This window comes from Triticum aestivum, chromosome 2B, assembly GCF_018294505.1.
Source record: "Triticum aestivum cultivar Chinese Spring chromosome 2B, IWGSC CS RefSeq v2.1, whole genome shotgun sequence".
In the NCBI taxonomy this organism is placed as follows: Eukaryota; Viridiplantae; Streptophyta; class Magnoliopsida; order Poales; family Poaceae; genus Triticum; species Triticum aestivum.
This window is the reverse complement of record NC_057798.1, coordinates 172375305-172387756: the sequence shown is the minus strand read 5'-3', so window position 1 is coordinate 172387756 and position 12452 is coordinate 172375305. Positions and strand designations below refer to the sequence as shown.

Below are 12452 nucleotides of genomic sequence, written 5' to 3'. Positions count from 1 at the left end.
AACTTTCACTGTTGCATTTCGACTTATAAATAAAATAATATAAATAAAAAACAACCATTCATGGGTTTTTGACTTTAGGGACTTTTTCGGCTTCTAAGCTGAAGTGCAAAAGCCAAATCTCATTGAGGCTCTCTCCACATGTCTTTGTCGCGCTTCAGTACCTAGAGCGCTCAGTGCACCCGGATGGAGGAAGTAATACGAATCTGAATTGCCATATCAAGTTCGGCGGAGAGTTTCAAAGGTGGACAGGTAAAAGTAACAGAATAGGTAAATCCCGAACTTTCGATTTTAAGCATGCTTATCCGAACTCTTTTCATGGCAACTTTAATTAAGGCGATGTTGACAAACATGGCAATTTTCTGACAAAAATCAAACTGGAATGAAGTTGCCATGTGTTAACAACTAAAGTTGCCATCTCACAGCAACTAAAATTGTCATCAAAAATCGTTCGGGTTGACATGCTTAAATCCCGAACCTTCGGGACTAATTGAGGTCCAAAAGTAATGTTTAAAGAGAGGGGCTGGGGGCACATAAAAAATATTCGCAATTTGGCATCAGCCTCAAGCCCTAATTCAGTCGTCCCTGGGCTGCGCTCCGTGCTGGTTAACTGCTAGTTGCTGGAGACGATTCGAAGTGACCAGAGGCTTGTGCTCCTCTTAACTCCTTCCTTCCTCTGTTCACCTTCATGCCTTCTTTTTGATAGGAGGAAACCATCTCGGTTTGCTCTTTTTTTTTGGTAGAGGGGTTCATCGTTGGTCTCGTCTATTCGTTTTGATCTCACAAGCTGCTAATGGGCCGTAGTTTGACCTCCCGGAAGAAAATGCGTTCATGGACTAGAGCCTCTCAAGAAAAGGAAAACATCGCGCAGCGATTCAGCAGCCAAGGAGCCCATGCATAAACCAACCATGAAGTGACTAATAGAAGAACTATATGTGTCCCATGTATTACAGTATTAGCTATATTGAGTCAAATGGTGAGCAGTGAACATCTAGCACAAGAATTTACAACTAGTCTGGTAAAACGAACAAGTCACAGCCTAACTGGTCTAGTAAAAGCCCATCAACGTCACAAAACAGTGGACATCGGTGTGTCTAAAAGCTCATCCGCGCACAAATTCTCCAAATCAACCATGAAATCACCTCCATCGACGCCAGCTGCATCGCTTAGCATCTTATCCTGTATCGCCTGTCCAAAACCATAAAAAATACAGACCCCAGTTAGATCAAGGTGCCATGTTCAGATGGGCGCTTCAGCAAAGATAAGTAGGAAAAACAATAGGAGGGAATGTATGTTATATCCTTCATTTCTATGTAACGATGGTTTAAGATGCTAATAATATGTTACGGGAAAAGGAAGCCAACCTTGGACTCTTGTAGTTCTGTAACACAGGCTTGCAGCCTACTGTATTGTTCTCTTGCTTCTGGGTATTGAGTCATTGATTTCACACGAGCTAATGACCTCTGTAGTCTGCCTTCAGCCTGCTTCCTGCCATCCTTCAGGAAGTCGTATTCATCTTCACCTTCTGCAGATCCACCTTCTGCAGGTTGGATCTGCGAGGACGGCCCTTCAAGTTGTTTGTCAGGTTGGAAACCACGCAAGCCCCTTCCCTTTCTCCTCCACCTCAGTATAACTTTCTCCACGATGCCTACTGACCAAACTACCTTTTTATAGTTTCTCCTTACTTGATGTCCTCTTACATGAGCCTAGTGAAAAACACAAGTAGAAGTATAATCCATAAGCAATGGAGTATAACATAAACAGAAAATAGCAATTTTATACTACTCCCTCCGGTCCTAAATATAAGTCATTTTAGACATTCCAAAATAAAAATGTCTGCAGTACAGACTGCAACTAGTTACATACACTCGCCCCAGCTTCGAAGTAGAACACATGTACACTGACAAATTATCCCAAAAAATAAAAAGGAGCGAAGTACCATAAATATGCCTCAAGTATAAACCACATTAAAACAATTGTTTGTTTAACAATTGAAACACAGATTAAGCCATTGTATATAGAAAGCATAGTTCCATCAACCACTTAGTTGGCCTATAGCCTCGGACGTGAATATTAACTCCAAGTTAATAAAACACTAGAAGAGTTTAAGAGTACTCGGTACTAATTGTCATGTTAGCAATCATATGAATGTGCTACAAGAAAACATATGCAGCATTATGTGGTTATATGAGAGTTAGGCATACAAAAAGATAAAGTTTGTTAGATTAGAACAAAGCATACCTGTATCTTGATGATTTTCTGTCGAATAATCATAAATTCCTTTCTTCCTTTCCATCCTCTGAACTTGTTTTGGATACGAACTGCAGCAGAATGCGGCATATCATTCTGTCCAGATTTGGTATTTTTAAGAGAAACAAGTGAAAGAGTGCGCTCATCAGATAATCCGCAATCATCATCTCCATATTCAACCACCTTCTTTCTGTGGAATGACTCCACCCTAAAAGCTTGAAATATTTTGGATGCAGCTAGAGTTGATTTACGAACAGCACTAAGTGAATCTTTTAATGACTCTGCCTGAGAATCTTGGCGAGAAAGCTGAGCAGAACTTGGTTCTGCAAAGCCATCGGCTTCAGCTGATCCACATATTTCTTCCACATTGCAACCCTTTGCTTCTTTCAATGTAAGTGCTGAAAGATGACTTGTCAAGGCAGACTCTGCAAGAAAACCTGCAATGCCTTTGTGTCCATTCTCTGATGCTAAATCAGCAGGCGTTCTTCCAGATAGGAAATGAGGAGTTGGGTCTGTTAATGCACCAGCTGCAGCTCCATTTGTTATCAGGGCACCAACTGTTCGCTCTCTACATAATAGACACTGTAAGTTAGACATAGATGAGTAAACATGAAACAGTGACAGGTACAAACATTAATGCATTACCTTCCACATGACGCGGCCCAGTGAAGCGCAGTCCATCCACGCACATCCCTAAAGTTCACATGTACGCCTGCAGCAATAATTGGTCTTATAGCCCAATCATAGCCAAGTGCAGCTACTAAATGGATCACGCCTTGCCCTTCCTTGCCTAACACATTGGGACCTTTCCCATCATCATGTATCTTATGGATAAGCCAATAATATAGCTTATCTTTGACCGATCTCTCAAGATTCTTGTCCTGTGCAGCAGAAAGTTCTTTTTCATCCGATGGTGCTGACAGGTTTGTAAATTTATCATCAAGCATCAGGGAACCAATAGTGCTGATTAACTCGGACTTCTCATTTCCATCACTCATAACATACTTCTCATAGTCATCTGGTCCCAGGGAAAGCAACTTCTCAAGACGAATATGTAAATGCATTTCATTGATACCAGTAATATGGGGATCTGCTGCCTCCATATACTGGGTCTCGGAATCACGAAACTCGAATTCTCTTACTTCACTACAAGCTACCCTATTAGAGCATGTCACATAAAATGGAACTCGTCCAGATTGATGTACTGGTGTATAGCAGCGCAGGGAGCCATCTGCTAAAACCTCAACCGGTACTTCAACATCCCCGAACATACATGACCACTTACAATTTTCGACATGTTCTTTATTTGTCAAGAATGTACCAGTAATTAAGACCTGCATTTGGGTGACAAGCAGAATAAAGATGATCAATGGTAATCATTATAACATTTAGAAGTCAACATAATGATCAACTTAGAGCATACTAGTAGGTAATTAAGACCTGCATTAGGGTGACAAGCGGAATAAAGATGATTAATGGTAATCATTATAACTTTTAGAAGTCCATAACAGAAGAGCATACTAGTGCGTTCATATTGTGCCTGTTGCCAAAATAAAAGCAGAATGAAATAAAAAAGACTGCAAACCTTATTTTGAGAGCCATTGTACGCCCAGCTTGGGGAAACATCAATAATGCTAAAGAGCTGATCTTGGGAAAGCGAGGGGCTGACCGCATATGCATCTAGCTGCTCGTTCATAGGTATACTCATACTAGAGCCATCAGCAACATTTACAGTTTCAGTACTGCTCCAGAAAGCATCAGAACTGGATTTGATATCCAGATCAGCTGCAAGTTCATCACTCATCCATTTCGAGAAGCTGTCAAATTTCTTCAACCCATTGGGCTCAATCTTAAAGAGGTCCAATGATGACTGCTTTAATAGCGGATAGCCCATGCTTCCATCTGTATAGCTATCATTATGCACCTGCAAATTTGGGGTAATATTTTACTTTATTGTGAAATAAGTAACATATCTGGGAATAAGTACAGATAGATTATTCAGACAAACAATTTCTTAAAGCTGGTCGGCACGTGTTACCACAACAACAACAACAACTAAGGCTTTAATCCCAAACAAGTTGGGGTAGGCAGAGGCTACAGCTGAAACCCATAAGATCTCGAAACCAGCTCATGGTTCCGGCACGTGGATAGCTAACTTCCACGCGCCCCTGTCCATGGATAGTTCTTTGGTGATATTTCAGTCCTTCAGATCTCTCTACGGACTCCACCCCTGTCAAGTTTGGTCTACCCCGACCTCTCTTGACATTGTCAGCACGCTTTAAACGTCCGCTATGCACTGGAGCTTCTGGAGGCCTGTGCTGTATATGTCCAAACCATCTCAGACGATGTTGGACAAGCTTCTCTTCAATCGGTGCTACTCCAATTCTCTCATGTATATCATCATTCCGGACCTGATCCTTTCTTGTGTGGGGTTGGCACATGTTACCACTGCTATTAACTTCTCTTGTCCAATATACATCAGACAGCAGTGGATAGTGAAGAGTTACAAAATGAATGCCCCCTTCTTAAAGGTAGTGAAATAGTACCCTTCAATATTCCTCGTTGGAACATTATATACATCAGGCAACAACGGATACTACAAAGTGCAATCAGATAAACAGAAGTATAGTGCAGTAGTCCTATGACAAAGCACAGCAGGAAGGACCTTCCTACACCTATGCAAATGGTCTCAATGACTCCACAGTACGCACACAGGAGAGTATGTGTAGAGAAGTTGCATGATTACCACACGGAAACAAACATCACACAAGACAACAAGAAAATTAACAGAAGAAAACTGCAAAAGCACCTGCGAGGACGTCATGCCTGCAGCACTCAGCGCATCCGTTTCTTTTTGAGTAAGGTTGTTGGTGTACAGTGCCTCAGTCATCAATGTTTCTAAGCGAGAGTTATCATCCAGACTGTTAGACCCCATGGTGGTAACGGAAGAATAGAGTGTCGGCTCCATGAATCCAGTTGGATATTCTGGAAAGGGCTCACCAAAGTGCACTGAATCGAGTGCAGTTTTGGAACCACTCCTTAATCCAGCTCCAACATCATTGAACACACTAGTTATGCCATGGTGAGTAACAAAATTATTGCTTATGTTAGCTGTTCTAGCCTGCTTTTCATCCTGATAACCTGCAATGTTTGTAAAACGAAATCTGAGCCAGAAGTCTATATTTAAAGGAATAGCTCAGAAGTCGAAAGGTAGAATATAATCTTGCCTAGATTATTTACAGAAGTACTTGGAGCTGGAGCACCCAACCGATTATCCATCATGACTCCATCCACAGGCTGCTGCATCTCAACGAAAGGGTGGTATCTGGAGCTTGCTCGAGAATTATCTGTGGCACCGAATTTTGCTTTAGATACACTGTGAGAAATTACGTTATTGAATATGCATCACCTAATATATACTTGCAGATGATGCCGAATGAAGATAGAGAAACAGCAAGACCTGTTTCAGCATCTTCATATTCCGAAATCTGTCCACTATATGGGCTTTCAGCATCCATAGTTTGGGAGGCTACCTGGCTCTGACTAGCAAAAGAGTTTGAACAAGCAGGACTATCTTCAGCTTCTTTCGAACGACTTAAACTTTGTTTGCCACCCTGAAACCATTTTTACTTACAACATCAGACAAGGAAAAGCAATATTCATAAATAAAGTGGTAAAATCAAAGAGACTGCTGAATTGCCCAAACTTCTCCATCAGTTCGGACTTTTCGTTCTACTGGTTGGTGCAGGAAACTTAATATGGTGTCAGAGGTTCAAGTCTCAGCTTTCACAATTTAAACAAAGAATTGTTTGCCCTCTTTCTTTCCAAGTCTAGGCTTGATCATGCCACTCGTGAGAGAGATTTTGAAGCATATGTTGATTGCCCAACCTTCTCCATCAGTTCAGACTTTCGGTTCTACTGGTTGGTGCACGAAACTTAAGAGACAACAGGAGACAGTAAATTATTCCCAACCCCCTCCCCTCCACACACGCGCGCTCATGTGCATGCAGAACATATTAATGAAGCTAGTTTGCACTATGACAATCACAGTGTGTGTGTGTGTGTGTACGTGTGTGTGTGTGGACGTGCATTGCATGCCAGCAACGTTGGTTCTAATATGCATGTGAAGTTCTCAGTTGATACCGTCACAAACTTACAAAACAAAGTCAAAAAGCTCATCACACATGAAACTATACGTACCTTGATTTCAAGATAGTGCACAAGAACAATATTCATGAATCCCCTGGGGAAAAAAATAGGAGATGATTATCATCATGGCATGTTGTCATGCTTCTGTTGTGATATCATTTCAGATATCATTAGACTATTCAAATTGGCTTTGGAAACTGATTTACATTATACTCAAAGAAATTATTGCATTATTCAGCACTTACTCTTCTAACAACCAATAGGTCCGTCTTTGGAAGTTCTCATTCTCTTCCCCATGGGCATAATAGCAGTGAAGTACATCAACACTGCCAACCTAAAAGGACAAGCTTCAGTTTCACTGTTGTAGTAATAAGGCCACAAAAAAGAACAACATAGAGCTATTATATAATTATTGCAACTATTTGGGCGCACGTAATTTTCTTCCTCCATAGAAAGCCTGAGGGTAAAAAAATTGTGGGCTATCAAAGCTTCAAGACAAGAGATACAGAAAGTTATATGATTACTTCTTCTAGTTACATAAAGATGTCATCAAGGAAAACAGTTTAAAACTTCTCAAACTTCGAGTCTTTGAGCAATGAGGATTAATATGTTCAAAATGTATGTATTTTCCAATAACTATACGGACATATTCTGATGCTTCTTTAAGTTGTAGCTTGGAGACTGAAAACAGCAATCTCCCATGAATAGGGATGGGTAAAGTTTGTATAGGACAGCCTGTAGAGCAGTATAGAACAACCATACATGTTTAGAAAACACTGATACTGTGGGATTTGTCGACTTGAAGTGATTCATGAAGAAGTCAAAAACAGTATCCATCATTTGTCTGGTGTTTTCAAATTATATATAGAAAGGAAGTCCTCTGTGGAAGAGCTTGTACATACTTTCAGCTTTTCATGAGCTTCCTTTACTGTCTTGCCATCCTTCTTCTTTCTCCAGATGTGTCCATCCTTTCTGAAGTATCTCAATATTTTCCGGTCAAACAGAAACAGTGAACCACCTACAGGAATGACATGGATAAGAAAGTTGTATCAGTATTGGACTATTGGTCATAGTTAAAAAAGGCGCGCCTAAGCGAGCGCTTAAGCTCGCCTAGGCTCTAGGCGTTGGCAAAACGCATTGCGAATAACTACGCTTAATCTGCGCATAAGCATGCGCTTCGGTCAGTAAAGCGCAAGGCGGTGGCAAAACGCACAATTAACGCCTAGCGCTTTTTTGAACTATGCTATTGGTATGTCATTTCGTAAAATAACCAACATGTACTTACCAGGTGCAAATCAAGCAGGTACAGGTTATACAGCACACAAGATACAGAGGAAAAAGAAACCAAGAAACAATAATAAGCATGCCACTTATCTCTACAAACAGGGAGTTCATATGGCAGTATAAGCACGCAAAATAATTCAAACATCCAAGTAGTACCATAAGCAACCTGGTCACATGCCATTTATTTGTCTATCCCCATTGTGAAATGACTAGTGATTAATGGATGCATGATCACTCATCTTTTAAACTCAAAGGAGCCAATTCGTATGGTTGATGCTTTAAAAGGTTACTCCCTGGATCATGCTCTATATATTTGATGCAATGGCAGCCTTAGAAACATTTTTAATGCGAGATGAGGGGAATATTCCCTTTAGGGGATTATTATTCCGAGCTGTAGCATGTTAATACCAGTGTTAAAAGGTTTTTAGACTCCTTGGAACTGCTGACTGAAATTGAAACATTCCCTAGCAAAACAGCACTTCCTAGGACCTCAATAAGTTGGACTTCTAGAATATCCGCGTGCAACTTCCATGCTACAGAAAAAGAGTTGACGAGCACAGAACCCTAGAACATAAGTCTACACCATCAAGCCGAATGGGTGAGAAAGCATAAATAGCCACTGTGGTATAAACGTTTTCTATGAGGTTGGTCCGAAATTCCAAATAGGGAGAAGGCATACTTGGAGGCCTGTTTGGCGGCTCGGGCGCAATGGAGAACTTCTTGTAATTCGACAGTATTTGGCAGATTTCAGTGGGTCGCAGCCATCGATTCTGTGCTTCCTGCAGTATCTGGGGGATATCTGCGAATTAACAGCGACATTAGTCAGTCAGTAACCAACAACACTAGTAACTTACTCAAAACTCGCCTTCATCAACAGTATCATGCCGTCTAGGTTCCGTTCATGCTCCGATTAGTTTTCCTGGTTTTCCTAATCCAACCCCCGAATCAACTGCGAGTCTAAACTCTACAAAAGGCGCTAGAAACAAATTCCAAACTCTAAACCCATAGAAACAAAGCGGCCACCAAAAATTCGCAACCCAGGGGAATCGCTCGAAGGCGGAGCCCTAAATCTCCCCGTACGGCCCCACAAAAACCCTGACAAAATCACCGAAAACTTCCGCCAACGAACCGGGAAACCCCGCGAAATCCCTAGACGGGCGTACGGATCAACCGCCGCGGTAGCACAAGAGGCGAATCCGCACCTGGGGGCTGGTTGGACAGCCCGTACTTGTGCATCTCCGCCATGCGATGATCCGGCCTGGTCCCTTCCGCCGCACCTCAGTCCTCACTCCTCCCCGCTCCAATCGCTCGCTTCCCGAGGGGGATATGGGGGGGAATTTTTATCCGGGCGGCGGGGGCGGCTTCACGGGATTCTTCGGCTCGGGGCAGGGCGCCGTCGGATTGGAATATTTGCTTCGGGAGAAGAGAGTGAGGGGGGAGGAAAAAGGCAGCGGAGCCGCGGAACGCTGTGCGAAGGGTGCGGAAATGACGCGGTTGCCCCGGCTTGGACGGCGGTCTGGGCCTGTGGGTTAGGTGGGGCTCCCGTCGTCGCTAGCGCTAAACTCTGGTTAGGATCGCGGAACCCGGGCGCCGGGAAGAGAAGGGTCCCGGAACCCAACCCGAGCCCGTGGTTGGTCGCTTGCTGCCCGCGGTGGCCGCCGCGGCTGACGACGGGTCTGACGGCGACGCGACTGCGGGGCTGAAGTTACCGTGCTGCCCCTCCCTGGTTAAGGACCACGTAATCATGGTTTGGGAGTTTTCTTGCGGGATAAAGCGGGTTTGGGATTGCCTTCCGCATGATCAAGGACCACGTGCACCGCATGCTGCGTCATGTGCGCATTTCTCTATCTAAATGTGCATACCTGCATATGATTAGCATTTCTTTTGGCATTTTGAGTGAAAGAATGTTTGCATGTAGGGCCTATCTGCTGTCCAATTCCGAGCTGTTCAGTGGGACTTGTAGAGAATGATTTGGTGCATCGATATCTCATTGATCGTGCACTAGGCACATATATATAGATACAAGGGGTGCGACCGGTGTCTTGTCTCCTAAGATACAAGTACATACAGAGGGAGAGAGACACTGCAGGTGTGGCATACAAAACCCAGACCTATGTACATGTACACATGTTCAACACCCCCCCCCCCCTCGCTGTTGAAGCGTCGCCGCTGACACAAAGACTGGATCGAAAGCCCTCGAAATCGAGGTAGGTAGTCCCTTCATCATAACATCAGCGAACTGTTGATCGGTGGGCACATGCAGAACTCGAACACGACCAAGTGCGACGTGCTCCCGGACGAAGTGAATGTCGAGCTCAATATGTTTCGTCCGTCGGTGATGAACAGGGTTGGCAACGAGGTAGACCGCAGAGACGTTGTCACAGTAGACAAGCGTGGCCTTGGGAACCTCACATAGCAACTCCTGAAGTAGCTGCCATAGCGAGGAGCACTCCACGACGGCATTAGCCACAGCCCTGTACTCAGCCTCGGCGCTCGATCGTGAGACCGTGGGTTGTCGTTTAGACGACCACGAATCAGAGAGGGCCCGAGGTAGACGCAGTAGCCGTAAGTGGAACGCCGAGTGTCAGGACACCCAGCCCAGTCGGCGTCGGAGTAGGCGACAAGACTGGTGTCAGGTGATGCCGTAAGGGTGAGACCCATAGCCGCGGTGCCACGTATATACCGGAGAATACGTTTCACTAGAGCCCAATGAGTGTCACGAGGAGCATGCATGTGAAGGCACACCTGCTGGACAACATACTGAATATCCGGACGCATCAGTGTGAGGTACTGAAGAGCATCGACAATGGAGCGGTAGAAGGGAGCGTCGGATCGGAGAGCCCTCGACGGCGGACACCTTAGCCTTCATATCGACAGGCGTGGTAGCAGGCTTGCAGTTAAGCATGCCGACTCACTCCAGAAGCTCGTAGGCATACTTCTGCTGATGCAGGAAGAAGCCAGTGGCACGGTGGACGACCTTGATGCCGAGGAAGTAGTGGAGAACTCCCAAGTCCTTGAGGGCGAACCCGGTGCCGAGGCGAGCTGTGATCTGCTGAAGTAGCGCTGGCGAGGACGCAGTGAGGATGATGTCGTCAACGTACAGGAGATGGTACGCGGTGGCGGCGAACTGGTGATAAACAAACAGGGAGGCATCAGACCATGTGGACCGGAACCCCTGCTGCTGAAGGAAGGCCACGATCCGCTGGTATCAGGCCCAAGGCGCCTGCTTCAACCCGTATAGAGAACGGCAGAGCAAGCACACGTGGTTCGGATAGTCGGTGTCGAAACCAGTGGGTTGCTGACAAAACACTTGCTCATCAAGATGGCCATGCAAGAAAGCATTGGACACATCAAGCTGGTGAACTAGCCAGGCGTGAGAGACAGCAAGCTGGAGGACAGCGTGAATCGTGCCCGGTTTGACGATCGGGGCGAAGGTGTCGGTGAAGTCCACGTCGGCGCGCTGGCGGAAGCTGCGCACCACCCAACGCGCCTTGTAGCTCTCAAGAGAACCGTTGGGGCGAGTCTTGTGGCGGAAGACCCACTTGCCAGTGATAACATTGGCACGAGGAGGCCACGAGACAAGCTGCCACGTACGGTTGCGTTGCAGGGCGTCGAACTCCTCAAGCATCACAACAAGCGAGTCTGTATCCCGAAGGGCTGGGGCGGGGACGGGGCCGAGGTAGATGCGGCACACGCGTACTCGTCGGAGGTGTAACACGTGCTAGGAAGAAACGTCCCAGTCCGAGCCCGAGTGACCACACCGGTGAGAGGTGCGGCCACAACCGGCGGAGCTGAGAGGGGGACCGATGAGGAGGAAGTAGAGCCGGTCTCCGAAGACTTCGAGGGGCCACCCACGGCGGCGCCAGAGGCAGCGGCGGCGGGGACGACCGAAGGGGCCGCGGCGATGGGGGCGGCCGAGGGGGCCGTAGCGACGGGGCCGCCCGAGGGGGCCTCGACGGCGGGGGTGAAGTAAATATGCCCTAGAGGCAATAATAAAGTTATTATTTATTTCCTTATATCATGATAAATGTTTATTATTCATACTAGAATTGTATTAACCGGAAACATAATACATGTGTGAATACATAGACAAACATAGTGTCACTAGTATGCCTCTACTTGACTAGCTCGTTGATCAAAGATGGTTGTGTTTCCTAACCATAGACATGAGTTGTCATTTGATTAACGGGATCACATCATTAGGAGAATGATGTGATTGACTTGACCCATTCCGTTAGCTTAGCACTTGATCGTTTAGTATGTTGCTATTGCTTTCTTCATGACTTATACATGTTCCTACAACTATGAGATTATGCAACTCCCGTTTACCGGAGGAACACTTTGTATGCTACCAAACGTCACAACGTAACTGGGTGATTATAACGGAGCTCTACAGGTGTCTCCGAAGGTACATGTTGAGTTGGCGTATTTCGAGATTAGGATTTGTCACTCCGATTGTCGGAGAGGTATCTCTGGGCCCTCTAGGTAATGTACATCACTATAAGCCTTGCAAGCAATGTAGCTAATGAGTTAGTTGCGGGATGATGCATTACATAACGAGTAAAGAGACTTGCCGATAATGAGATTGAACTAGGTATTGAGATACCGACGATCGAATCTCGGGCAAGTAACATACCGATGACAAAGGGAACAACATATGTTGTTATGCGGTTTGACCGATAAAGATCTTCGTAGAATATGTAGGAGCCAATATGAGCATCCAGGTTCCGCTATTGGTTATTGACCGGAGACGTGTCTCGGTCATGTCTACA

At 45.2% G+C, this 12452-nt stretch overlaps 1 protein-coding gene across 3 annotated transcripts; it reads right to left on the bottom strand.

Annotated features, from left to right (window-relative positions):
• Positions 1 to 895: 895 nt before the first annotated feature.
• Positions 896 to 9179, bottom strand: LOC123044154 (calmodulin-binding transcription activator 2). Of its 3 annotated transcripts, XM_044466807.1 has the most exons (13): positions 8883 to 9179; positions 8360 to 8479; positions 7299 to 7414; positions 6642 to 6730; positions 6448 to 6490; positions 5708 to 5861; positions 5475 to 5594; positions 5057 to 5388; positions 3833 to 4171; positions 2893 to 3581; positions 2239 to 2815; positions 1362 to 1703; positions 896 to 1185 (listed from the first exon to the last, which is right to left on the bottom strand). In XM_044466807.1, exons 1-13 carry the CDS (start codon positions 8923 to 8925, stop codon positions 1066 to 1068), a joined length of 3084 nt encoding a protein of 1027 aa, XP_044322742.1. In that variant the 5' UTR covers positions 8926 to 9179; the 3' UTR covers positions 896 to 1065. The 3 variants fall into 3 exon arrangements, with proteins under 3 accessions (XP_044322742.1, XP_044322743.1, XP_044322744.1); XM_044466808.1 differs by lacking the exons at positions 7299 to 7414; positions 8360 to 8479; positions 8883 to 9179 and having other exon boundaries at positions 5475 to 5623; XM_044466809.1 differs by lacking the exons at positions 7299 to 7414; positions 8360 to 8479; positions 8883 to 9179 and having other exon boundaries at positions 5781 to 5861.
• Between the last annotated feature and the right edge of the window lie 3273 nt (positions 9180 to 12452).